The 26653-nt window shown below is 53.6% G+C and overlaps 9 protein-coding genes across 9 annotated transcripts in view; 6 read left to right on the forward strand and 3 right to left on the reverse strand.

The window, feature by feature from the left end:
- Positions 1 to 1832, forward strand: part of P884DRAFT_328126 (polyketide synthase) — a 9638-nt gene extending 7806 nt beyond the window's left edge. The window contains exons 8-9 of the mRNA XM_069445577.1: positions 63 to 540; positions 653 to 1832. Of these exons, the coding sequence (XP_069299805.1) occupies positions 63 to 540; positions 653 to 1600 (1426 nt within the window). The 3' untranslated portion in view covers positions 1601 to 1832. The remainder of the gene's footprint in view (positions 1 to 62; positions 541 to 652) is intronic.
- A 2032-nt stretch (positions 1833 to 3864) lies between these two features.
- On the forward strand, positions 3865 to 8028 carry P884DRAFT_328128 (uncharacterized protein). Its single transcript, XM_069445578.1, has 4 exons — positions 3865 to 4360; positions 4417 to 4682; positions 4769 to 6500; positions 6584 to 8028. The coding sequence occupies exons 1-4, from the start codon at positions 4106 to 4108 to the stop codon at positions 7604 to 7606; spliced, it is 3276 nt and encodes a 1091-aa protein (XP_069299806.1). The 5' UTR covers positions 3865 to 4105; the 3' UTR covers positions 7607 to 8028.
- Positions 7640 to 7928, forward strand: P884DRAFT_297981 (uncharacterized protein; the record flags this gene model as incomplete). The annotated part of the gene is made up of 2 exons (XM_069444564.1): positions 7640 to 7852; positions 7920 to 7928. The coding sequence occupies 2 exons, from the start codon at positions 7640 to 7642 to the stop codon at positions 7926 to 7928; spliced, it is 222 nt and encodes a 73-aa protein (XP_069299807.1).
- Positions 8029 to 9112, reverse strand: P884DRAFT_256895 (uncharacterized protein). The gene has a single exon (XM_069441090.1). It carries the CDS (start codon positions 8884 to 8886, stop codon positions 8368 to 8370), a length of 519 nt encoding a protein of 172 aa, XP_069299808.1. The 5' UTR covers positions 8887 to 9112; the 3' UTR covers positions 8029 to 8367.
- Positions 9113 to 14408: 5296 nt separating this feature from the next.
- P884DRAFT_195427 (major facilitator superfamily domain-containing protein) lies at positions 14409 to 16748 on the forward strand (the record flags this gene model as incomplete). Its single annotated transcript, XM_069437908.1, has 8 exons — positions 14409 to 14449; positions 14551 to 14600; positions 14708 to 14778; positions 14868 to 15042; positions 15126 to 15196; positions 15272 to 15440; positions 15573 to 15989; positions 16099 to 16748. 8 exons carry the CDS (start codon positions 14409 to 14411, stop codon positions 16746 to 16748), a joined length of 1644 nt encoding a protein of 547 aa, XP_069299809.1.
- A 552-nt stretch (positions 16749 to 17300) lies between these two features.
- Positions 17301 to 18471, forward strand: P884DRAFT_194745 (uncharacterized protein; the record flags this gene model as incomplete). Its single annotated transcript, XM_069437854.1, has 3 exons — positions 17301 to 17712; positions 17814 to 17877; positions 17985 to 18471. The coding sequence occupies 3 exons, from the start codon at positions 17301 to 17303 to the stop codon at positions 18469 to 18471; spliced, it is 963 nt and encodes a 320-aa protein (XP_069299810.1).
- Positions 18472 to 18960: 489 nt separating this feature from the next.
- P884DRAFT_195232 (uncharacterized protein) lies at positions 18961 to 19665 on the reverse strand (the record flags this gene model as incomplete). The annotated part of the gene is made up of 2 exons (XM_069437892.1): positions 18961 to 19035; positions 19183 to 19665. The coding sequence occupies 2 exons, from the start codon at positions 19663 to 19665 to the stop codon at positions 18961 to 18963; spliced, it is 558 nt and encodes a 185-aa protein (XP_069299811.1).
- A 659-nt stretch (positions 19666 to 20324) lies between these two features.
- Positions 20325 to 22439, reverse strand: P884DRAFT_195225 (uncharacterized protein; the record flags this gene model as incomplete). Its single annotated transcript, XM_069437891.1, has 5 exons — positions 20325 to 20767; positions 21035 to 21419; positions 21846 to 22024; positions 22095 to 22205; positions 22313 to 22439. 5 exons carry the CDS (start codon positions 22437 to 22439, stop codon positions 20325 to 20327), a joined length of 1245 nt encoding a protein of 414 aa, XP_069299812.1.
- Positions 22440 to 25380: 2941 nt separating this feature from the next.
- P884DRAFT_320806 (uncharacterized protein) lies at positions 25381 to 26515 on the forward strand (the record flags this gene model as incomplete). The annotated part of the gene is made up of 4 exons (XM_069445387.1): positions 25381 to 25442; positions 25504 to 25580; positions 25640 to 25684; positions 25856 to 26515. 4 exons carry the CDS (start codon positions 25381 to 25383, stop codon positions 26200 to 26202), a joined length of 531 nt encoding a protein of 176 aa, XP_069299813.1. The 3' UTR covers positions 26203 to 26515.
- Positions 26516 to 26653: the final 138 nt, after the last annotated feature.

Raw genomic sequence — 26653 nt, forward strand, 5'->3', positions numbered from 1 at the left:
TCTTTCCTTCCTTCTTTCCTTCCTTCTTTCCTTGTTGCTAACGGCATATGGGCCGAATTCAGGCTGCTCACGCGCTACGTCGAGATGTACGAGCAAGGCCTGCTCCCGCTGCCGGACCCCGTTGCCTACTTCGAGGCCGGCCAGGTCGAGCAGGCCTTCCGCCATCTTCAGAACGGCGCCCACATCGGAAAAGTGGTCGTCACCATGCCCGACGACCCTTCCCGCATCCCCTCACAACCCCCGGACCGGCCGATCCCGTTGGACCCTGACGCTACCTACCTTCTCGCCGGAGGTGCCGGAGGGCTCGGAGGCTCCGTGGCGAGCTGGCTGGTGGAACAGGGGGCCAGGCACCTGACGATTCTTTCCAGAAGCGCGGGCCTGAACTCGGACAGTCGCGCTCTGTTCCGGGAACTCGAATCCATGGGCTGCTCCGTCACGGCGGTAGCGGGCAGCGTCGAGAAGAAGGAGGACGTGGCCGCCGCCGTCTCCGCCTCCGGGAGGCCCGTCAGGGGGGTCTTTCAACTGGCCACGACCATGCGTGTGAGTAACCCCCTCCTCTCAATAGGGTCCTATTTGTGTGAAGGAACCTTTTGGATCGGCGAGTTGATTGACATGAATTAATACCTAATAATTAATTTAATCACGCCTCCAGGACGGACCGCTCTTGAGCATGAAGTGGTCCCAGTGGGATTCGACCATCGGCCCCAAGGTCCGCGGGACGTGGAACCTGCATCACGCGCTCGCCGGTCAACCCCTCGACTTCTTCTGGATGGCCAGCTCGGTCGTCACGGTCGTCGACGAGCCGGGGCAGGCCAACTACTCGGCCGCCTGCGTCTTCCTCGAGGCCTTCTGCCAGTACCGCCACTCCCTCGGCCTCCCCGCTACCGTGCTCAACATCTGCCCGCTCGAGGGCGTCGGCTACGTCGCCGAGAACTCCCAGGCCCGGCGGAACATGAAGGCACAGGGCCTCTGCCTGCTCGGAGAGTCCGAGTTCCTCGACTTTGTCCGCTTCAACCTGTCACGGGCAGGACGGAAGGGCGTCGCCGCCGGGGCCGACGGTCCCGTCACGGGCTCGGATGACTACGGTTGGAAGAACCCAGAGCAGGTCGTCATGGCCCTGCGCTCCGGCTCGGACCTGCCACTGGACCACCTCGACAACCGCACCAACTGGCGCCGCGACCGCCGCATGGGGCTGTACCACAACGTGAGGCGACGCGGGGACGACAGGCTGTCTTCTTCGTCCCGCTCAAAGACGGACCGGATCGTGCTCTTCATCGACGCCGTCCTCAACGCCGACGCCGCCGCGGCCGCCAACCTGCTCGGCAACCCCGAGAACATCGCCTTCTTGGCTCGCGAGACGGGCAACAAGATCTACGAGCTGATGATGCGACCGGTGAGCGAAGATGAGGAGATCGACACACGCCTGACCCTGGCCCAGATCGGACTCGACTCGCTCATGGCCATCGAGCTGCGCCGGTGGCTGAGGGGAGTCTTTGGCATCGCCATCAGCGTCCTGGAGATTGTCGGCTCCGGCTCTTTGTACCAGCTCGGTGAGGTGATTGCGGCCAAGCTGTCTGAGAGATTGGCGAACTTGCAGTAATTAAGGTGTCATTTCATTGAATTAATAACAAGCACATGAGAGATTAACAAACGCCTATGGAACTGTACAGATAGCGTCCCTGGGAGTCGGGACACTCATCCACGGCTAGTATCACAATGCACTTAGTGATTGATTTTTTTTTCTTATTTTCTTTGGCTCTAGTAACCTGAATGATCCCTAGCTAGTTAGAATACCAGGCACAATTATATGTCAATAAAACATTCGTTACCTTAAAACAATATCTCAGAATACCTACAGACTACTTAATTAGATACGATTAATAGAAGCAGCAATTACGGCATCACTTTTACAGTTTTATAGTTATAAGCCCGGTTAGCGTAATGGTCTAAGCACTATAATTCCTTGGCATATAAGCCAGGATTATATAAGAGGCCCTAGGTTTAAATCAGACTCCGAGACCAAGCACTTTTAGAATACTAAGGCATAGGTATATCCTAAAAAGTAGAGTGCTAAGTAGGTACGTCCTAAAGAAGGAGGGCTAGGTAGGGGGTATATCCAAGGGAGTATATTAGGTCTAGAGAAGGAGTAGCTGCTTAGAGGCAGATCGAGTTAAGCCTCTTTCCTCGATCTGGGGGGTGTGTCAGAATACCAACGGCCTACTTAAGGCGCAATTGCTGGCGGGCAATTGCGGCGTCGCTTTTGCTTTTGCTTTCGACACTATTGTTGCACTCTCCAAATAACGCTGCCAAAGTTGTGCAGTCCGAACATCTCACAAGGGCAGCTTGCTTTGCACAGATATGACAATCTCGTTCAAAAGGCCTTCCACAACCGCGACAAGACCCCGCGCTGTTCTCTTGGAAAATCATAAAAGCATCTCCAACTATGGTCATCCCTAGGTTGAACACCTCTGGAATCCTGCTCCCAAAGGCCTGTGCCCAGGTTTCGATACAACTTCGGCCACGGCCCAAGTTCGCTCAAGTAATCCTATCATATCTCGGGCGTCACAGTAGGGGTCCTATGTTCCGCACGAGTTCCAAACCTCTTGCCCACGTTGATCCGAAAGAAAGTGGGGCAATTGCCAAAAAAAAGGTATTGAGATTGGAGGCATGTGCTCATTTTCTCAAAATGCATTCGTACAACAAATCCCAATTCGCGGTATACACTAGGGGCGGGAAGATAAAACCCATAACAAGACCGAGTGAGCCGCCATTGTACATCCGTATAACTAAGTGGGTCTTCTAGACCAGCGATCCATAGAGAAAGGTTAACGAGTGCACGTGGGTTGAGTAGAAGAAGAGCAGGCTGCTGCGGATTCAGAAGGCCAAAATGCCAAGCCAGCGCTAGCGGGTAGTGCGGGCGGGTTTCTACGGTGTAGCCGACGATGGATAGCCGTAGTTATTGTTCCCCGAGCATTGGATTTCATTAAGAGCCCAAGTTGATTCATCCCGAGGATCGTCAGTGCACCATCACCCTCGTGTTCATCTACACTACTACTTCCACACGAGGATTGTGCATGCAGATCTGGACATCTTCCATAACTACATACTCGGTACGGAGTAGTTACCCGAGTCTTGAATAACCCGGCCCGGGATGCTCGGGTCTGGTCTTGGCTGCCTTGGCATGCCGCTCCCCCCGGCTACAGCGGCTTCAGAACGGCCGCACCGAAACGCAACATGCTGAGTCGGGTCTGGGTGCCAATTGCCCTGGTTTGCCCCTCCAAAGATGACGACACGGTCGCCACTCACCACACTGCTCTCCCTCACATTGTCTCCAATGTAATGCCGACCCGTCAAATCGATCCCTCATTAATTAGTGCTCCCCACAAGAGGAAGACAATAATTGATGAGTGCAGCATGGAAGGCTGGCCGTAGACACAAGTACCTGACCTACCGTGTCAAGACTGTTTGTACTGTGCAAGTAAATTGTCTGACGGCGTTAGTTATGGGAAAGAACACGGCAATGACTAACGCACTAAGTTCACGCAACGCCATCTACTACTACTGTTGAAGTTTCCGGATTCTCCTCTTATGTTCGACAAACTTGACACCGAAAGTGTGCCACGCCAAGTTCGCCTAGAAAACGAAAACTGCACATTCAGGCCCACCGCTTCCCAACCAGCAAACGAGAGCGCTTTATAAAGGCGGATCTGGTCCCTTGTTTTGTGGGCCAGGAAGCCAAGACCGGTTATCGATGGGGAAGCTTTTTGCGGGCCAGTGGGGCTTGAGCCGATGTTATGTGTGTATCCGTACAATGCGTCCGTAATCCGCAGTGCACAAATTATTTGACACCCGCGCTTTCCTCCACGAACCACAATCCGTGACGGAGAAGCTCGACTTTTTGGTCATCAACGAACTGGTCATTTATCAAGCCTTTACTCCACGGCGTCTTGTAGACAGAGGCTCGGGGTCACCCTTACTTGTCCCAAAGGTCGTTGTACAGAGTTTCATACAAAGAGACATCTTCCACACCACCAATACTCATTTTTGAGACATTGCATCCATCCATCCATCCATCCATCCATCCATTTGATTGAACCGGTCGCGAATGGCCAAGAAACGAACCGAGCAGCCTCCGGGCGGCCATGTCTCGGGCCAGTCCAACCGGCCGTTGAGCCGCCCGGCCCATGCGCTCACATACGAGCAGGTGGCCGCTGAGCTCGATGCGGATGTTCTGTCCGGCCTCCCCGCTCACGAAGTCAAAGTCCGGCTCGAGCAGTATGGACGAAACGACCTCGGCGAGGAGGAAGGCGTGCAGCCCATCAAGATTGTTGTCGCGCAGATCGCCAATGCCATGACTTTGGTAACTGTTTCCACCCTCCAGCCCGCCAAATTCGAGTTTCTGATCCCGGAGCACAGGTGCTTATCCTTGCCATGGCCGTCAGCTTCGGCATCAAGTCGTGGATCGAGGGCGGCGTCGTCGCCGCCGTCATCATTCTCAACATCGTCGTCGGTTTCTTCCAGGAGTACTCGGCCGAGAAGACCATGGACTCCCTCCGCTCGCTCAGCTCGCCCACTGCCACTGTCGTCCGCGGCGGCGAGGCCATGGTCGTGCCCTCCGGCGAAGTCGTCCCCGGAGATCTGGTTGAGGTCAAGATGGGTGACACCATCCCTGCCGACATCAGGTATGAGGAATAATTTTTTTTTTTTTTTTTTTTTTTTTTTTTTCGCCTTGATCAAAACGGAGCAATTCATTGACTAAGGTGAACAGGCTGATCGAGGCCAAGAATTTCGAGACCGACGAGGCCCTCCTGACTGGCGAGTCCTTGCCTGTCCGCAAGCGCGAAAACGCCACCTTTGACGACAATACCGGCCCCGGCGACCGGCTCAATGTCGCCTACAGCAGCTCGACCGTGACCAAGGGCCGCGCCAAGGGCATTGTCTTCGCCACCGGGCCCTGCACCGAGATTGGTGCCATTGCCTCTGCCCTCAACCAGAAGGAACGCCGCGTGCGCCCGGTCAAGCGCAAGCCCAATGGCAAGGCCGGCCCTCACCGTTACCTCGAAGCCTACACGCTCACCCTCGGCGACGCCATCGGCCGATTCCTGGGCGTCAATGTTGGCACTCCTCTCCAGCGCAAGCTCAGCAAGCTCGCTATGGTCCTGTTCGGCATCGCCGTCGTCTGCGCCATCATCGTGCTAGCCGCCAATCGCTTCAACACGCCGCAGGAAGTCATCATCTACGCCGTCGCTACCGGTCTCTCCATGATCCCGGCCTCTCTCGTCGTCGTCCTGACCATCACCATGGCGGCCGGCACCAAGCGCATGGTGCAGCGCCACGTCATCGTCCGCAATCTCAAGAGTCTCGAGGCCCTGGGCGCCGTGACCGACATCTGCAGCGACAAGACGGGAACCCTGACCCAGGGCAAGATGGTCGCCCGCGGAGCCTGGATCCCCGGGCTCGGCACCTACACGGTCGAGCTTACCTCTAGCGAGCCTTTCAACCCGACCAAGGGTGGCGTCCGCTTCGACTCCCGCGAGCCGCGCGAGATCAACTTCCGCCCCCGCTCCGACAGGGAAGAGAAGGAGGAAGGGCGCGAGAAGGCACCCGTCTCTTCCCCGCTCGAACTGCTCGGTGCCAGCAAGTCCCGTCTGCAGGAGTTCCTCACCGTCGCCTCCCTGGCCAACGTGGCCACCGTGTTCGAGAAGGAGGGCACCTGGGTAGCCCGCGGCGACCCGACCGAGATCGCGATCCAGGTGTTCGCCAGCCGTTTCGGCAAGAATAGGCTGGACGTCATGAAGGCGGACGACGGCAAGACCCCCGAGTGGGAGGAGGTTGCCGAGTACCCGTTCGACAGCGACATCAAGCGCATGAGCGTCATCATGAAGCACAACGCGACCGGGGAGCACTTCGCCTTCACCAAGGGCGCCGTCGAGAGGGTGATTCGCGTCTGCACCAAGTACCACACCGAGGACGCGCCGGCCGGTTCCGAGGGCGGCGCGGCCGAGATGACGGACGAGTTCCGACAGCATATCCTGTCCAACATGGAGGTGTTTGCCGGGCTCGGGCTGCGCGTGCTGGCGCTGGCGAGCAGGAAGCTGGACGCGGCCATGGGTGCCAGCGAGGACACGGACCGCGACGAGGTCGAGCGGGACCTAACCTTCCTCGGCCTCATCGGCCTCTACGACCCGCCCCGCCCGGAGTCGGCCCCGGCCGTGCGCGAGTGCCACGAGGCTGGCATCTCGGTGCACATGCTGACGGGCGACCACCCGGAGACGGCCAAGGCGATCGCCATCGAGGTGGGCATCCTGCCCAAGGCGATGCACCGGGTCAGCGCCGATATCGCGGCGGCCATGGTCATGACGGCCGCGCAGTTCGACGCCCTTTCCGACGCCGAGGTAGACGCCCTGCCCGTGTTGCCGCTGGTGATTGCGCGGTGTGCGCCGAGCACCAAGGTGCGCATGATTGACGCCCTGCACCGTCGGGGCAAGTTTGTGGCCATGGTAAGTTTTGAAATTATCCAGCAGATAGATCACGCATGGGGAGAAAAGGAGAGAGAGAGAGAGAGAGAGCTAACACATCGCAGACGGGCGACGGCGTGAACGATTCCCCCTCGCTCCGCCGCGCGGACGTGGGCATCGCCATGGGCCAAGCCGGCTCCGACGTGGCCAAGGACGCCTCCGACATCGTGCTGACGGACGACAACTTCGCCTCGATCGTGGCCGCCATCGAAGAAGGCCGGCGCATCTTCGACAACATCCAGAAGTTCGTCCTCCACGTCCTCGCCGAGAACGTGGCCCAGGCGGCCACGCTCCTGGCCGGCCTCGCCTTCAAGGACAAGACGTCCCTGTCCGTCTTCCCCCTGGCGCCGGTCGAGATCGTCTGGATCATCATGGTCACGTCGGGCCTGCCGGACATGGGCCTGGGCTTCGAGCGCGCCGTGCCCGACATCATGCGCCGCCCGCCGCACTCGCTCAGGACGGGCATCTTCACCTTCGAGTTCCTGCTCGACATGGTCGTCTACGGCCTGTGGATCGCCGCCCTCTGCCTGTCGAGCTTCGTGCTCCGCGTCTACGCCTGGGGCGGCGGCAACCTGGGCCAGAACTGCAACGACGGGCTCCGCGAGGGCTGCGAGACGGTCTTCCGCGCGCGCGCCACCACGTTCGCCTGCCTCACCTGGTTCGCCCTCTTCCTCGCCTGGGAGGTGGTCGACGTCCGCCGGTCCTTCTTCCGCATGCAGCCGGGCAGCAAGAAGTACTTGACCCAGTGGTTCTACGACGTCTGGCGCAACCAGTTCCTCTTCTGGGCCGTCGTCTTCGGCTTCGTCTCCCTCTTCCCGACCCTCTACATCCCCGTCATCAACACCGTCGTCTTCAAGCACAAGGGCATCAGCTGGGAGTGGGGCATCGTCTTCGTCGCCGCCGGCCTCTTCTTCGCCGGCGTCGAGGCCTGGAAGTGGGCCAAGCGCGTCTTCCTCCGCCGCCGCGCCCGGAAGCGGACCGGCCGGCTGTGGAAGGACATGGACGTCGAGGAGCGCGTCTTTGGCGAGTACCTCTCCGGCTACGAGAGCTCCGAGGGCATGGTTGCTGCCGCCAACGGGCGTGATTGACTAAGAAGGGGCGGGAAGCCCCGGGTGATGAAGATGACGAAGGCTGTTGTTGCTGTGGAGATCTTGGTGGCGGTCGGAACGGACGCCGCGGCGGTTACCGCTGGTGGCGATGAGGTGCGTGTAGGAGGCGATGGCGCGGTGGTGGCCATCGCCGGGGGGGAGAAGGCGGAGGCGGCGGTGGCCCTCGGCCGGTGGACGCTGCCCGGCCTGGGTGCAGACCGTCGCGGACAAGAGGTGGAAGAGGAGGTCTGCGGGCGCTGTGGATGTAGATCTCCGTCTGACAAGGTAGGTCACGTAGCTAGACACATCATAGCTCGGCTAGGCTGCCAATCCAACATCGCGTTTCGGCCGAGAATACTTCGCGACCCAGGTTCTGTGAAATCATGTAATATGCTCGATAGAACGGCGATCCTATCAGTGAGAACCCTGCTTCCTGTACAAGATGGCCAGCAGTCTTCCCCATATAGACTTCACAGGTTCCATAATCGTATTCCGTGCCTGTGATTGTCTCACGGCGACATGGCCGAGGGCGTGTAATCAAAAGGGAGTAGTGATTGGTCATTAATTATTTCCCCGAAACTCAAATAATCTAACACTGTTGTATTATATATACATCCATTGGGGATATACCTCCACATATACATCGATACGAGTGACGATACCAGCACCGCCTCTCCTGCCCGGTTCTCTACATACATACACGCACCATCACAGCACAAAACAAACAGCTTAGCACTTCCAGCACCCCCCCCCCCCCCTTTTCACGCTGCCAGGGAGCCGACGGCAGCGCCGACAGAGGCGACCCAGGCGGCCAGGTCGACGGTAAGGGTGCGGACGCGGTTGATGCGGAGCCAGGCGTCGAGCGTGGCGTTGGCGTCGGCGTCGGCGCCTGCGCTGTCCTCGTCCGCGTCGATGATGGCCTTGATGGGGGGCGCGACGAGGGGCACGAAGAGGAGGTGGGCGGTCGAGAGGGCGGCGGTGGCGACGTACCACCAGCCGGACGAGCGGCTGGCGATCAGGGTCGGGCGGCGGGCGTAGAGGTTGGCGACCGAGGACCAGGCGGTGACGGCCAGGCAGGCGACGACGAAGACGACGCCGCGGCGGAAGAAGGCGCCGAAGTAGGCGGGCAGCAACGGCCGGCTCTTGGCCCGGCTCTCGGGCCGGTTGAGCAGGCCGAGGAAGAAGTCCTGGTCGGCGCCGTACAGCAGCGTGCACGTCGACGAGACCAGCGGCGTGACGCGCAGCAGCACGATCGGGTCGAAGATCAGGCGGGACGCCATCCTCGCCGAGTGTTCAATATTAATTAATTAATAATACTTGCAATGGCAATGAATGGTCGGAGATTGGTTGTCTGCTTCCGGGAACAGATCTTTGTGTGTTGGTCTGATCAGATGGTGTCGTGTTATGTTTCGATGGATGTCCCCTGTGTCGGGTTTCGGCACTTTGGAAAGAATAATTGGACCTGCGCTCCTTAGAGAGGGAGAGGAGAAGGAGGAAAGATGAGCGGTTAGGGGCGACGAACGAAGATGGGACGGAAGCCGTGTGGGGCATCACTCGAACTTCTTGCCTAGGTATTACCCGGTGGTTAGTTGCTGACTAATTAGTTCAGGACTACCACCTGTCTCCCGACAGGTGGGGCCAAAACCCCCGGACATGCCAATATAGCCGGATAGGTATACGTCCAAATCCGTGTCTAATTTTACTAGCCAACTCCCTATACTCGAAGACATAACCACTGCCATAAGCCTAGTTAAACCTACTCTCCTATATACGATACCTCTAACCGACCAAATCTAGGAACCGGCTAGTATATAGGCCGCCAAATAGCTCCTTGCCGCTCAAGCTCGCTACCAAACTAGCCGTTTACCCTATAGAAAGTAACCTAGTATTTGGTACGCGGCTTAGCTATTTAAGACTAGAAAGACCTAGGTTAGCCGGCACTTAAAGTCTTTAAAGGATACTAGACTTCTAGCTACTAGTAGTAATGTAGTTAGAAGACCTCGGTCGCTTCGAAACGACGAAGATTCTGCCCTCGAAGGATATATATACTAGCTTATTAAATCTAGTTCTCTCGTTACTAAAGATCTTCTCTAGGATGCTACTAACCGTTTATAGGCATGTTACGATCCTCCCTGCCCTCCTATTAATAAGTACTAGTGGTCGTGTTAGAAATAGGATTATCTATAGTTTTAGCTAATATTCTTTAAATTAGTCGAAGTAAACCGACTCTTGGCTAAGTAGTAGGTAGAAGAACTAGAGATGTTCTTTAATAAGCTCGAGGATACTATCGAAAGCTTTAAGATTATTATATCTAGTTATTAGAATATAGATAAGACTAGATATATACTTATATTATTAAATAGGTGGTTTAAGATCTTAATAGTTAAAATAGATAAAAAGAAGAAGGTTAGTATCTTCCTCTTTTCTAAGTATTAGTTTAGAATAAGTATTAGTTTAGAATATTAACTATAATATTTTATTAGCTAGAGATTCTAGACCTTTATAACTAAGAGTTAATAAGTATAATTAGTATTAGAAATACTATTAGTAATATTATCTTAATATTTTATATCTTTAAATAGTAACTATTAGAAGATTAGGATATTAAAGGTCTTAATAAGGAGATATAATTCTATAAGTTAGAGATAGTATTTAATAATATTAAGATTATAATAGATTAGATATAACATTTTAATAAATATTCCTTTACTATCTATACTAAGTTCTAGTAATATAATATAAGCTTTAAGGAATAGTTTAATTATAACTATTATAATTATAATTCTACTCTTAGTATATACTTTGTTAACCTAGATAATATTATCTCTAAAGATTTAATCTATATATCTATACTATTAGAAGAATATATATACTAACTACTTATTCTAAATAACTTTATAAGATATTATAACCTTAAACTTTATAAATATTACCTCTTATTTAATATTATTATTATCTTCCTCCCTCTCTATTTAATATATTTTATCTAGCTAATAAATATAAAAGTCTTTTACTATCTTAAGGAAGTATATTAATAATATCTCTAATAGGTAGTTTAAAATAGTAATCTTATATTTACCTAGGCAGACTTTATTAGAGGATTCTAGGAAATCTAAGATACTAGTTTTAAATACTAAAATATTATAATAGGATTTGAAAAGACTAGTCTTTTTCTATTAAACTAATATATTATAATAGACTAGATTAAGGAGAAAGTATTATCTAGTATAAGCATTAGATATCTTATAATAATTCCTAATAATAAGTAATAGGTATATATAAAAAAAGGTATTAACTATATTTAAGAGTAATATCTTAAGCTTTTTAATTTACTAATATAAAAACACTTTCGGGATATTATATTAATAGTTAATAAGGGTTAACTAGTATATAAATATCTAAATAACTTTACTAAAGATAAGAGAGCCTATCTAGTTATACTATCTACTAAGAAAATATAAGGCTAACTTATCAAGCTAACAGAAGAGGTTATAATAAGTATAACTATCTAGTAGATTTGACGGTTTTAGGAGATCTAAGCTTAGAAGAGCACTAAGGCAATTCGAGATACTAGCCGAAAAGCTACCTATATTACCATTAAGTAGATTAAACAAGAGTATAAGGAAGAATACAAAGTCTAGAAAAGGCGCCTAGAGAACAAGATTCCTAGTATTAATAGGCGTCGCCTTTATATAGTAACCTTTACCAAATTCCTAGAAAAGACTAACAAGAACGACTATCTTCCTCTTGACAATAACAACCCTCTCTAGGTTCTACTAAAGGAGCGTTAGCCACTGGCATTTTTCAACTTTAGAGATAGAAAAGAAGTCCTAATCCCCTAGTTAGCTAAGAAGCTATTATTAGAAGTCAAACTCCTATCCCCTAAACGTCCTAGGATATAGATTAGTAGCGTGACTATAATATTAATTAATAATAGTAATAATAATAGATTTGACTTTATAAATAGTAAAGATAGGTAGGAAGAGGATATCGAGTTATTATCTCTATCTAGGGTTAAGAAAGAGTCTCTATATATAGCTATTATTAAGGACATTAGGAGGTTTAAGAAGTAACAAGCCTATAAGTCTATAGTAGTAACGCTAGGGATAGAAGATAATAACTATTACTAGGAGGCTAAAAGAAAAGGTATAAGAGAAGGTATTACTATAATTAAGAGCGTTAAGAGCGATAAAGATAGGGGGTATAATATAGAGGGAGAAGGAGACGAAGGCGAGTTATATAACCTATTGTTTGACTAGTTATAACCAGGTAGAATTAAATTTTACTATATTTTTAAGCTTTTTAGAGCCTAGTTTATAATTGAACTATTTATAGCTATTTGAGGCTATTATTACGATAATAATTAAACTTGATAGTACCTTTTGTAAAGACGTGATTATATAGGAAATTTAGTGGCGATATGTCCGGCTATATTGGTATGTCCGGGGGTTTTGGCCCCACCTGTCGGGAGACAGGTGGTAGTCCTGAACTAATTAGTTAGTAACTAACCACCGGGTAATAACTAACGTTGCATCCTGCTCGTATGACCATGGGCTCGATCTGACTCGAGTCCTTGTACAGGACCGAGGGTCAGTAAGCGTGCTGCTGTGTAACAACCCTGTTTAATAGAAAGGAAACAGTGGGTTAATTAAAGAAGGGGAGTAATTATAGAGGGACTTCTCTGTTTAATCGTTGATATAGGTAACTATTTATCATTAATTATTACCCAAGGTAATCATGCGCGCCTCTCAGCAGTACACCTTAATTGCTACAGTGCTTTGATGGGTATATAGAACAAGATTAAGGCGTATACTGCAGGAGAATCACAGCTAAAAATTCAATGTCAGCTTGTTGAAGAGGAGCCATGTAGAAGCCGTTGTCCGGCCGATCAGTTGCACGTAATGTGATTCTAGTTCTCTGAGGCGAAGACATGGCTCGATGCATTCGCTTCAAAGCTAAATCAGTTAGTCAATACTCCTCCGTTGGCTGGAACAGCTGCCGCGTAATTATGTACATGTCTCTATTGCAACAATCGGCGTTGCCTCCTAACCGAATTGGATCAAAACAAAAGACAAAGTCAAGGCCTGTGACAACCATCGGCAGCAATGATCAAGCAGGACCAGGACGATAACAGCACGTCGGACGACTGTTGTACTTGCAAGCTGTGTAGGTATTTGCTTACAGCCTTTTTCTTTATGAAGCTGTCCAATTCGTCATGTCGGTCTTTTCAACTAGTATTAATAATCATCGCCTAATTAAAGGGATCAATCACCTCGAAACCCCCGCTTTTCAAGTCCAGATTGTTACCAATGTCTGGGATTCAGAGTTTCTGGGATTGTCTTTCGATCATTGCCCATTCTTAAGGCTTTATGCTCCATTTCAGACGACACGTTCCTTGATTGGAGAAGCAAGAGATGGCCTTTTGGTGTCAAGAGCAGCGCCTTTTGGATTCGTCGGAGGAGACCCAAGGCCCCGGTACCGTATCGTACTAGCTCAGAGTCGGTAGTTTATTTATGGCCCAACTCAAATCCGTAACGCAGAGAGGGGTTGAATGTCTCCCGGATCGATCGAGTGAAATGCAGCAGCACAAAACGAACATCGGCTTACCACTCCTGGAGGTGGAGAGCACCGAATACATGTCGCCACGCGGCGAACGTAAGGTACCTACATCATTAGCTCACGTTTCGTTCACTACAGTTCCCCTTGCCTGTCATCAGACACTAACAAGTCAAGCGACGAGCTGAAGAAAAAAAAAAGACGACCCAGGCCGAAGCCGGTGTGGCCTCGATCCAATGGTCTTAGTCACAAGACGTCTTCTCCGGTCGTCGAGTGTGAGGTAGATAAAGGTCTAGAACGCGAGTGTTTGCACCATGGCCAGTCTATCATGGCGCTCTACGGAAGGTTTGTATGCAACAATCTCCAGGACGCTTATTATTATACAGACGACCATGCTGGACACACTCGGAACCCAGATATATTGTCGGTCCCACAGGAGCGCTGCGCCAAAACCCCTCGTTCTCCAACTTTTACCCCAGACCGGTGGCGCCAAACAAAGAGCGAAAAGTCCCCGCAGGAACCCGGACCACATGTTATATCGAAGCCCATCCCTGCCATCCGATTCTCGATCGCGCGCTATTGGATTGTCGCTACCGCCGACCGTTCGTAACATGACCCTCGGCACTTGTTTCTAACACAAACTTGGCCACGCTAAGCGGAGTTCGAAACCTGATCTATTAACGGATCGGAGCCGCCAAATCGAGAACAGGCCTACGCAACATCCGGGGTAATTGAATCAGGGAATCTGTCGGGTCTCCTTGGACCTGTCCCCCAGGAACACTAATAATGAATGAGCGAACGCGTGTGCTTTCTTATTAGCACCAAGTGTGTGGTTTACGGATCACTGTTTCCGAGAGAGCACTTCTGGAAAAGAAAACCGACCATGCCCTCTGTGGTTAAACTCCTCCAGCGCCATGCAAGCAACATTTAAAATCAACCAGGGAGATCCGACCGCTCGGACGGCCAAGCACCAACGTATGCGGTCCGTAATACCACACCACGACGTGGCGGCCTTCCTCGTCATCCCATGTCTAGGGTAGCAGTAGCCTCCCCAATGCGCCGGTCGATGGTACATTAATTAATAGCATGTCCGCTCCTTCCAATGGTATAACGGTGTCGGCTGCCGGTATAAGCAACTATTGATCTTGCATCCCACCCCCCGACCTCTATCCTGCTGTTTTGTTCTTTTACTTCGTCCCGGCTCCGGATATCTGGAGATCAAGCGAGCCTCAACCTTCCTGCGACAATGAGCCCTCAGGAGAAAGGGGGCAGGCACCTGGCGCACAGGTGAAGCTTCTTCCCAACCCCCGTTCTCTTTCTTCTCCGTCCTCCGTTCACCGTCTCTCACTTGGGCCTGTGGCTAATAATTAACGGCTCTCGCACGACAGCCATGCCAGGGAGGGCGACGTGCCCGGCACGGTCGACTTGAGCACCAGAGGTGAGCATATGTAATTACATTGCGGAGACGCGCCGGTGTGGATGCCGCGAAACACCTTGATCCTTAAGGTGCGATATTTAATAATTAATAGCTGACGACGTGACCAGAGGGCGACGATACCGGCTATGGCCAGGCGCTATACCCGGTCCCGGCAGAGGATCCCAACGACCCGCTGCAGGTGAGAGATGCTGATTCACAATCGTAGCACTTTTTGTGCTTCGCTGAAGCCCTTTCTTGCTGACGAGGGATGATTAATTCCCTACGCAGTGGTCCAAAACCCGCAAGAACCTCATCCTCGTAGTCTGCTCCCTCTATTCGTTCCTCAGCAACTCGGCTCTGCTCGGCCCCTCCGTCTACATTGGCATCTATGCCGACGAGTTTGGAATCTCGCCCAACAAGGCGAGCAACCTGGTCAGCTATGCCAATCTCGCCTTTGGCTTTGGTTAGTTCCCACCCCGGGGGAAGGGAGTCCGGAAGTGCCACAAAAATAAACACGAGAGTTAACCCCCACCTAATTAATTACAGGTTCCTTACTCTTGGTGCCCGCGTACCACAAGTTTGGCCGCCGTCCCATCATGCTGACCTCGCTCCTCGCCGTACGTGTTTCCTCTCCCACGAGGGCGGACTGATTGATTAATTAGGCGGCTGACTCATGGCGTCTTCTTTGCCAGTACTGCGTCGGTCTCATTGCGTGTTCGCAGGCCACGACGTACGGGGGCCTCATGGCCGCTCGAGTCGTCCACGCTCTCGCATCATCGGTGTGCGAAGCCCTGCCCGTGCAGCTTGTAAACGACATCTTCTTCCTCCACGAGCGCGGGAAGCGGCTGGGCTACTACACGGGTATGTTTGGTGTCATGGGGCATACCCCACAAGATCACCTCGACAACAGCTTCTCCTCCTCCTACTTCTCCCTCTCCTTCTGATCCTTCCGGAAGATGATGGTCCCCTATGCTGACGGATGCCCTCGGCCAGTTTGCCTCTGCATCGGTTCTACCGGCCCGCTCTACGCCGGCTACATGCTGGCGGGCGGCTACTCCTGGCGTCTCTTCTTCTACGTCGAGTTTGCCTTTGGCTGCGCCCTGCTCATCCTCGCCTTCTTCGTCGTCGAGGAGACCCTATACCACCGCAAGCCGCCGGCGACGGACCCATCCGTCCAGGAGTCTTCGAGCTCCCAGCAGGACGAGAAGAACTCGGTGACCCACGCGGCCATCGAGGACGTCAGCGCCCCGGCCGCCACCAGCGCCGACCCGATCCCGCCCCGCAAGACCTTCCTCCAGACGCTCAAGTTCTGGGGCGTCTACGACAAGGATACGGAGTTCTTCATGATGATTGCCCGGTCCTTTACATACTTCCTGGTGCCCCATGTGCTCTGGGTCATTACCACTTACGGTCAGTTTCCTTTTTTTTTTTTTTTTTTGACTCGGAGCGTCTGTCTGCTCTCTTCTTTCCCCCCTTAATATCAGCACTCCTAACATGCTTCCTGCGTAATAATTAACAGGAATCTATATCGGCCTCGGCGCCCTCACGTTTAACTACACGTTCCCACTCAAGATCACGGCGCCGCCCTACGGCTGGTCGCAGACGTCGTCCGGCCTGATCGCGCTGGCCTCGCTGCTGGGCTACCTGCTGGCGATCCCCTTCACGGCGACGTCGGACCTGCTGGCGGCGCGGCTGACGCGGCGCAACAACTCGATCCGCGAGGCCGAGATGCGGCTGGGCGTCATGCTGCCCGTCGTGCTGCTGTCGCCGGCGGGGCTCATCGTCTACGGCTTCGCGGCCGAGCGGGACCTGCACTGGGTCGCCTACTTTGCCGGCGTGGCCATGAACCAGTTCGCCAGCTACTTCTTCTTCACCTTCACCCTCGCCTACGCCATCGACAGCTACACGGCCAACGTCAGCGAGATGCTCATCGCCATGAACCTCGGCAAGCAGGCCATCTCGTTCGGCATGGGCCTCGACCTGCTCGACTGGGTCCTCCAGCACGGATACGCCGTCATGATCGCCGGCGTCTTCTGCGCCGTCGTCCTCGTTAACAACCTGGCCCTCGTCGTCTTTATGCTGTGGGGGAAGAGGATCCGCCGCTTCATGGCGACGACCTGGTTGGCGAGGGTGCATAGGGCGAGCGTCAGGGAGATTGCTACCCATTGATCGCCTGAGCGATGGACCATGGGATCGGCCACCAAGAGTGGGGAGTATACGGGTGCTTGGTTTCTGCCTGCAGGTGATAGATTCAGACGAAAAAAAGGGGTGATATTCAGAGTTAATTACTCTTGGATCTTCGAGCTCATGAGCCTTGCGAAGTGGGAACCTCGCCGTCCCGAGAGTACGATGAGAGTGTGTCATAATAATACCAATCATTTCATGACCTAATTATCCACGTGTAACGAGTTAAGCGCTTCTACAGCCCTTCATCGCATCCCTACCAAGCGATCACCGCATGACCTGTTCAAAGGATGCCAACTTGTATTAGTTAATCAGGAGACCACATTTTCCTGCTCTTTGTTATTTGGCCACCTATCTAATTACCTACCCGCCTTCCCTTTTCTTTCCTTGAGAACATCCTCGAAGTAATTAATTAGTGCTCCCATCCTGGACAACTTAGAACATATTAATTAACCAAGCCTTCGCAAGAATTAATTACCACTCGCTACTCACAGCAACCAGCCGGAGCGGCTCTCTCAACAGTGAATTAATTACAACATGCATCGGCCACGAATACTCGGCAGGACTATCAAGCTCATTGCGCCCCTCGCGCTCCTCGCGGTCGCCGGCCTACCCCCTGCCCAGGCGAACAAGAACCGCAAGGATCTCTGCGGAGTTAGCATGCACACCTCTGATCTCGGGCCCGAGGTGGGTAATTTTTCCGTCATCGACGCCGCCTGGGGAGTCCCCGAGGTAATAGCCGAGGTGGAGGACGAGGACGGGTCGGGCGGGCGAGCGCCCTACGTCTCGCAGGGGGTAGCCCTCTGCTGCGGAGACGACTGCTCAACCCGCCTCGCCGCCGGCGCCTGGGCATCCCCGCGGGAACCGGGACGGAGTAGCTCGGCATCGGCCATGTTCCAGCTCAGCCCCGTCTTCACGCCAGTCCTGATCCCCGCGGTGCATCAATTCGGTAGGTCGAATGCTCGCCCGACCCGGCCCCTTCGCGGTTTTCCGGGTCCCATGCCTGAAATCAAGGGATGTGAAATTTATTTTGCTGACGTTCCTGGCCAGAGCTGAACAGCTCGGATGTCCTCTGGACCCGAGTAGAGATCCGTGGGCCGAGTGACGCACAGATGTGAGTCCGGACCTTCACGCTCGTTGCCACACCCCAGGACCATCATTATGGACCATCATTACTAACACTAATATTACTCTTTCTCTCTTTCTCCGCCCCCCGTCAAGAACCTTTTCCAAATTCGAGAGCGCAATCTCCAACACCACCATCAGCGTCGACCTCCGGGTGGCCGTCGAGGATGGCGGGACGGTCCTGAGGATCGCCACGCGCGGCAACGGCGCCGAGCTGGAATTTGACTACGCCGCGCGCTACCGCGACGCCGAGCGGCCCGCCCTCTGCGGCGACTCGGCCTGGTGGTTCGTCTCGGACAGCTTCGACCCCGGCCAGGACACGGACCGGCCGCTGCCCCTCGCCCGCTTCTCGCCCGTCCTCGTGGCCGGCCACGGGCTGCGCGCCAGCACCTCCGCCACCTCGGAGGAGGGAGACAGGCACGACAGGTCCTTCCCCGCCGATCTGCCGCTGAGCGGCTTGGCCCGGTTCTGGGACATGGTGCGGGCCGGCCCCGAGGGCCAAACCGAGGTCCTGTGCAACACCAGGGGCTTTGTCGACACCGGCATGACCTTGCTGCAGTCGCCGCACCCGTGGGGTGTTTGAGTCAGAGAGGGTTGGTCAGAGTGAGTGGTTCGAAGGAAGAAGGGGGGTTTGGGGGGGGGGTCACCAGGATGATCGCAAACGCGAGTTAAATTTTAATTATCGTTTCTTCCTCGAGGGGCGTGATCTTAGAAACGTTGGACCATGCTTTTCCAATAGGACACGTTTTCCTGGCCAGCGGCCGATTACGGGTATCCTTCAGTTTGTCACAAGAATCTCATAATTATCCAAGAGAGAACGAGCACAAGGTATATATAATTATTACTAACAGTTAATAATAAAGCTCACTAGTTGGAAACCCCAGTGATAACGTGTGAAATTACTAGTATCGTGATACCATGATTCAACAGACCGAGTCCCTTTTTTTAGCTCCCATCGCCACAATCCATATTAATTAAACATGCCGCCAAGAACCACTTGCGAATGCTTGCTGGTCTAATAAAAGGCAGGCACCTCGAACCAGTACCTTAACCCCCGTGCTCTTTGACCTCCTCAATCCATAGCAATTTCTCCCTTGACGATCTTCCTGATCGTCTCAATGCTGCCGTCAACAGCCATCTTGGCGAGCTGTCAACCACTGCAGTCAGCGCACTGCATCTACCATGGTCTCTCCATCCCCTTCACTCTCCTTCCAGTCACGACGGCACTCGGATAAATAAATAAAAAAAAAATTCACGTCACAGAGATTTAAGTAATGAATGAATCATCACCCACCTTGGCATAGCGCTCCTCCAACTCCCTCGCCCTCGCGCTGTCCGCCCGCACCCCGCGCGCGCGCCACTCAAAGACGTACGTCATCATCAGCTCGCCCGCGGGGCCCCGCGACACGTAGTTGCCCACCGTCGACCCGTCCTCCTGCACGAAGTCGATCCGGCACGGCGCGTACAGCCTGCACACCTCCCGGACCACGCGCGGGCTGCTGCCGTCGTTGCCGTCGTTTCCGCCGCCGCCGAGGACCGCGGTGCTGCCGGGCCGGAAGGTCACCCGGCGCGTAATCACCCGCGGCTCCTCCTCCTCCTCCTGCTCTGGTGCCGGAGGCTCTTCGGCGAGCACCTCGCAGGCCGTGATGATGGGGACGAACTTGTCGGCTCGCCGGACCTTGTACTGCAGGCCCGTCCACACCTGGTCCGGAGTTAACTCCGGGTCGGCACCGCGCGGGTTGATGGGCGCCGTATAGGCGAGGTTGATGGTGACCATGCTTTGGGTGATGTCGGGTTCGGGGACGTACAGGGCTGGCTATCAGAACGGATCTTGGTTCTGGTGGTGGTGGTCGTCGCTGCTCTTGCGGTTGTTGTTATATATTGTTGAGGCTTTCTTGAAATCCCGATATGTTTTTTTTTCTTTTTTTTTTTTTTTTTTTTTTTTCATAATTAAACCCTTTTATGAATGACCAGGAGCGGTCATCATCGGAGTTCCCCACCGGCCAGTGCACGCAAGAACACACCTGCCTGCAGCTCGGGACCGAAGCATGTGTGCGGAAGCGGCATGATTAATTAGTACCGAGTCTGGGAAGGAGCTGTACCGCCCGATACAATCACGCCCTCTCGATATTTGCAAAGTCGTCTGAAACATTTAACATTCCAACGTGAAGAAGCCAACCCCATTACGTTGTTCGCCAGGGCTTGGTTAAGGAACCACAACCACAGATGCGTGGTCTTCGCATTAAAGATCTCTCGTATGAACACATTAATACGTCCTGGTTCTCGTCGCCATCATCATTGTCGTGGTCATGTCATCGTCGTCGTCGTCGCCGCCGTGGCCGTCGTCGTTCGTGGTCATCATCATTATTATTTTCCTGCTTTGAATTAGTTTTAAATGTGCGTACACACACACCCCACGGCACACTCCCCCCCTGGCTACTTCTTCCTCTCCCCGCCATTACCTCCCCCTCTCTCCTCGTCCCCCACCGACACCCTCCCTTGCACCAGTCCCCTGACGCTCGCCGAGCTCCTCGTCTCGGAGTCTTCCAGATCCGCGCTGCTCCCGTACTTGATGGCAAACGTATTCTCCACCACGATCTTCCCCGCTCCCACGCCGGCACCGGCATCGGCACCCGACGCGCCGCCGCCGCCGCCGCCAGACATGCGCGTCGGCCCGCCGCCGAAGCTCCTCCGGGCTCCGCTGCGCATGCCGCCGCCCGTCGCGGCCGTCGACATGGGATCCAGCTCGTACCGCCCCGTCGAGCCCAGCACGCGCGGCAGCAGCCGGCGGAGAAGCAGCCGGAAGGACGGCAGGCAGGGGCAGATGACGCCCACGTCCAGCTCGATACCGGACCAGAGACACACCTGGACAATGTCCTCTGTTGGGGGGGATATTGTTAGCAAAGCAATTTCAGGACCGGGAAAGAAGAAAAAAAAAAGGGGACGGAACATACTCGTCGGGTTGACAGCCCGTGTGAACTGATTGATGGTCTTGAGCCGGATAAGGCTGATAATCATGACGCTGTTATTCCTAGTCAGCCTATGGAAAACAAAAAGGGCAGAGAATATAAAGACATATACGTGTGTGTGTATGTATTGTATGTATGTATAAATGTGGAACGGGCGAGGGAGGACTTACGCAACACCGACAAAGAACATGATGCCACCCATGAGCTTCTTCTTCCAGTGCACGTTGAGCGAAAGCAGCTGTGGGAACGGCATCGCGAGCAGCCACAGGTCATAGATGATGCCCGTGATGGCGGCGACCCAGACGAGGACGTTGGCGTTACCGCAGTGGCCCCGGTGGATGCCCTCCCACTGCGTCCAAAAGTCGGTTACGGGCGTGCACTGGAACGCGACGGCGAGGAGGAAGCCGAGGTTGTAGACGACGTTGAAGGCCATCGTGTACTGCAGCGCGCGGCCCAGCTTGTTGTCCGGCTTGGGCGGGAAGACGCGCAGGTAGAAGAGGATGACCGACGTGCGAACAAAGAAGCGCGTCACGGTGTAGAGGAGCATTTCGACGTAGAAAAACTGGGAACCGGGAGAAGAACCGGGCGAGTTAGGTCGGGCGCTTCGCTGACGGGAACACTGGGAAGGAAGGGAGAAAGGGAGAGAAAAAGGAATGGTGCCGTCCGTCCTCCGTCTTGTTCGAGTAATCCAAACGTGCGCTGCTTGGCATACTTGCCTTAAGAACCATAGTGACGTTGTCGGGCTTCACAAACCAGATGTCCAAAGCCTGGCCAGTTTCGATGGCTAATAGAGAGTGCAAGTCAGCACCGGGAGGGAATCTTCCGTGTAACTAACCGAACATTTGTTAATGTGTCCGGGAAGTGGAGGTTGAGAACAATTACATTTGATATTCATGGCAGTAAACGCGGCAGAGCCGATCTTTGTCACGGTCAGCGGAGAGAGGTTCAACCTGTCAACAGCCGGGGATACCAGAGTCGTGACACGTACGAATCCGAAGAGATTGCTGAAGTCGTCCCACCAGAAGTAGGCCTGAGTGAGGACACGTGCAACGAGGCGGAGGGCCACGGCAACGACAGCCAGGCCGATGAAGACGGAGTAGATGGGGATGAGGCTGTTGTCGCGCTCGGGTTCGTGGCCGCACATGAGTTCGGTGACATTTTTGGCGCCTGCCCCAGCGTTAGCATCTGACCGCCCACCGGGCCCATCCGACGACGACCCGGGCGAGCGCATCCATACTGAGAGTTTCTCTGATACTGCAGCCCGCCTTGACACACGCCGTAGCATCGCTGTTGAATCTCGCATCGTTACAGAGGCATGCGGCGTCGGTCAGAGCACAAGTCGAGTTGCCTATCGCCGTCGTGAAACAATCTTGCTAGTGGAGCCGTCAGCAGGCCGTTTCCTTTCGTCGTCGCGAGCGGTTCCGCGCTTTGCTGCTATGTATGTACGTACTGCACACTTTGGCAGCGCAGCATAACCGTCGAGTGGCGAGATCAGTTCGCCGGCGGCGGCAGCGGAGACGCCATCGCTCAAGCCCAGCAGACACAATCCGAGGATGGCGATTGGGAGTCTGAGAAACCGCATGTTTTCAAGTGACCATTCGTGGCGCAATCGTTACAGCCCTCGTTCGGCAGGCCGGTGGGCGCGATAGACATTCCGGACAAGGGAGAACAAGAAAGGCGGAGACGGAGCAAGCTTTCAGACGGGCGCGGAAGTGGACTTGGTCGGCAACACGCGGTATTTACACTGGCCCCGGGAGCCATCCCTGGTCCTTCGCGGCGGGCTCCCGGTTGCCAGCCCCAGGTTTCCACGACCATGGGACGGCTGTCGACACGGCTGCATCGTGGGCTTGGCATAATTAACTCATCACTGGGGCCTCAAGGCGGAGCAGCCAATGCATGGGTACTGCATACACTAATTGAGCCGTTACCCAAGAAGGCGCGAAGGCCAACCTCTCACAATCTCCTCTGTCGTGGTTCGCTTCTAAAGGCGGAGTCCAAACCGCTTCGCTGCAACGACAAAAAAGGATTGTGAGTGGCCGAGGCCGCGAAAAAGGGGCTCCTCATGCAGAGCTTCTACTCTTGCAGATGGGGTCCCGACCCGCTCTGGTGGGTCGACGGGCGTCGTTTCGATGCCAACTCCCGAGGGACACGACGAAAAGAGGCATTCGGTCCGGCACGGCTCGGGAGGGAAAGCATGTTGTCGCCCGTGCTCTTGGACCTGAAAGAACCTTCTTCCAATGCAACCGGGGGCGAGGAACAGGAAGCTGGATATTTGCATTAACAGTCAGCTTCGGCGGCCCGATGCAACCGTCAGCCCTAAGCTCCTGAAAAATCGCCGCCGGCACTGAATCGCGCGCGCGGCATTGAGACCACCACCCTGTCGGCTGCAGAATTTTCGAAAATTCGCCCGTGTGCCGCCAATGTACGAGGGAGGTTACATTCATACGCGAGATGGTCTCGACGGCATACTGCCGTAGTTTCGGGGTGTAACACGTCTCGCCCGGGCCCTGAGGTCTAGGCCATCCGGCGGCCCTCCTTTAACGATCATCCGATTGCCGACCTCATCGGCATTTTGATAGAGGCCGGATTGGTTGAGGCCGATCTTCCCCTCAACTCATCGTCAGGTCGCTGAGGGGAAACGCGTTGATCCGGGTGGATAGCTTGTGGCTCTCTTGGCGGGGTTGAAAACTTACTCGGCCTTGGGCGATCCCAGCAACAAGCTCGGTGTCGCCAGTGTGATTGTCATGTATGGCTGGTAGGAGACAGAAGAATTATGTTTCCGTACTTGGTGCGTATTCCCTTCCTGTATTTCGTGGTACGGAGTACTCCGCAGGGCTCAACCTTACTCCTGTGCATTCCATATCCTGTCAAGGACTGCTAAGCTCGGTCGTGGAGCTTGTCGCACGATGATGAAGCCCCGCAAAACTGGAACTGCGTTGCATCCTCCCGGTATTGGAATTGCGAGCTTTTTTCAAGCTCGTTATCGCGGATGCTAACTCAATCTGATAGTATATATATGGGCCATGGCGCTTGGTTGTGCTGGCCATTTTCTTCGAGCTCGGAGCTTGGAGGACACTATCGTATTTCTTCTAGAGTCTGCGAAGAATCAAGTCGTGTTCACATGTCATCTCTTCTGGAAAGAGAAGGCGATTTCTTGCCGAGGAATTTCTCGTGCTATTTGAAGATCGTCCTGTTAGTTCGGGCCTTGGCATCGCCCTTGGGCCGTGGGGCATTCGATGCGGCGCTACTTTTCCGACAGAAACTCTTTGACGTGGTACTCCACGGTAGTCCCGGACGATCTCCATTAGTATCGGTCTGAGACTCGTCAGGATGTTGAAACTTCGTGCTGTTGCAGATGTCAACATGAAAAGGGGGACCGGAACAACAAACCTTGTCTCCTTGCCTGGTCAGTCGATAACTCGCAGGTCCAACTGGTTCCGCAACGGGCTGTCAGCACATCAGGCCTGTCGGCCCCCACCCCGGCATAGTCGCAGGGTTATTCCGATTTGGAAAATTTAAGGCATGTTGGCTGGGATCTCCATGTGGCAGCCCTGATTAGTGGGGCATCAGGGCTATCAGTGTCCCCACTTACCTGGGTATGTTGCAACCACGGAAAACACCCACCCAACCGCCTGCTGCAAAAGGAAGGGCGCAGGGGCCATCGCAGAGAGCTCTGAACCGATCTCGGCAGAAAGGAAGATTAATTATGGCGAGATTGGGCTTGATAACAGTTGGCAATGCCTCCCACAAAATTTTGTTTTCGCCATTGGTAGGAGACAGTTGCCTGAAATGGGAATTCAATGTACATGAATTGGAAAGTTATAAAAGATTAAAATTGCTGCCTACCAGCCAGCCTAGTGTGCACAAGCAAAGAACGATTGGTTGGAAAAGGGGCGCCATCACTCGGTTCTCTCGTGACCAATGGCATGGCTAGGCACAAGCAAACTCAAAAGACCGCAATGGTTGTAGTCCAAAGGCCCTGACGACAAGAGAGGTGAGATGAACCAGGCTAAGGCGAACCGGGGCGTTTGTAATGACATGATCAAAGAGACGGAAAAAAATACTGGATAATTAAGCCTATAACAGAGACCCTGAAGTTTGTAGCATCAGTATGAACTCGTCCGGCATCCGATTCACAACATCTTATATATGGATATCTCTCAGTCATAGCTGTGATCAATAGCCTGGGTTAGACTGGGAATTCCAAATGTCCGATTCATTTAAGCAGTAGAATCCATACATTTGATGTGTGCCATGGGCTAGTTCAAATTGAACCTGTTCGCGTTGTCTTCTGATTCTATGCAGCAAGCCTATTCAGGTTGTCGAAAGCAAAAGCGACGGCGCAATTGCCCGCCAGCAATTGCACCTTAAGTGGGTATTCTGACACAGGTTGACCCATTAATCTTGTTCTTTGACTGCGGCTCACTACAGTCAGTGATCATGTGCGAAGATAAACATGGAAAGAGCCGGTGACAGCACGCGACATTGGAAGCTCCTGCCGCGACTATTCGCAACAGGCCACAATGGCCAATGGCCCCGGAGCACCATTCGCAGCTTGGTGCACAATACCATACCATGAACATCAGTAGGCTTATTCGTAGACACAGCTTAGCATGCCATTTCTTTCCTCTTGGATATAGTTGTAGAGTCTCAGGATGCCACTCAACATCCTGCTCCGACATCTACCCCGAGAGCCACCTCATTTTCCCTATCTACGTGGCCGGTACGTCTAGAGCGCTGCCTTCACTGAGCAAGACGATCACTAATATCACATTTTCGCAGACTCCCAAGAACCATCCAACTACCCTCCGCTTAGGAGCAACCAAGGTAAGCAAGTCACCCGGCGAGGACCCTCTTCGAGACATTCCACGGGCGAGTCAACCAAGGGGTTCATCGAAGATAGCCAGGGGAGCCCACTAATAACACGCAGCCCAGCCTGAGCAGCATCCTCCTAAGACACCGCCGTACTACGCAATATTCCGGGTTATTATTACCCAGAGTCGGCCATGTGCTACTATCAGCGCATCTGGTGGGGCTGCGGTTGCTACTTCGGCGTGGTGCTGCTCCGCCGCTGCGAGCACCGCAATACGCCGCGCTGCCAGCGCCGCCACCTGCTGGACCGCTGGCACCTGACCACCTACTGTCCGCACCATCGCGACCCGCCGCTCCAACTCACCTGTAGCCCGGACAACAGCGACGACGGAAACAGACGACGCCGTCGTCACCGCCGCCGTCACCGCAGCCATCGCAGCCAAGACCAGCGCCCGGGCAGTCGTGGCGCCACCGCCAGTGCAGCAGAGACCGGCGATTCTGGCGAGGGAAACAGCAGCAGCGGCAGCGAGTAATTAAAAAGGGCGAAGATGAGGTAGATCAGATCGGGGGATGATAGAGAGTGGTACTGGGAATTGTTCTGCCTTTGGTCTTGCTTTCATGTTTCACGGCGCGGAAGTGGAGAGAGGTTGATACCCGGACTAAAGGCTTGAGGTCGCGAAAGACTAGGGATATGATCTTCCTACAGGAACTGCCCAGGAGGAACCAAACGGTTAGCAACGACTAAATGGTTAGCAACGACATACACGGAAATTGAGTTATGGCACACATGTCCAAACATAATGTGATGAGGGTGAGTTAAAACGAGACAAACGGTGGTTCCTCATCCATTAGAAGCGAGCAACCCTCCGCCGGAAAGTCTACCCATGCAAGACTGCCTCTCTAACACCTAGCGTCTGTAGAATTCGGTCATACAGTCTTTTTTTGCTATTAATTAGAGGATAGAACTGCGTTGTGGTTGTGGTT

This window comes from Thermothelomyces heterothallicus, assembly GCF_042370625.1.
Source record: "Thermothelomyces heterothallicus CBS 202.75 unplaced genomic scaffold P884_scaffold_5, whole genome shotgun sequence".
NCBI lineage: Eukaryota > Fungi > Ascomycota > Sordariomycetes > Sordariales > Chaetomiaceae > Thermothelomyces > Thermothelomyces heterothallicus.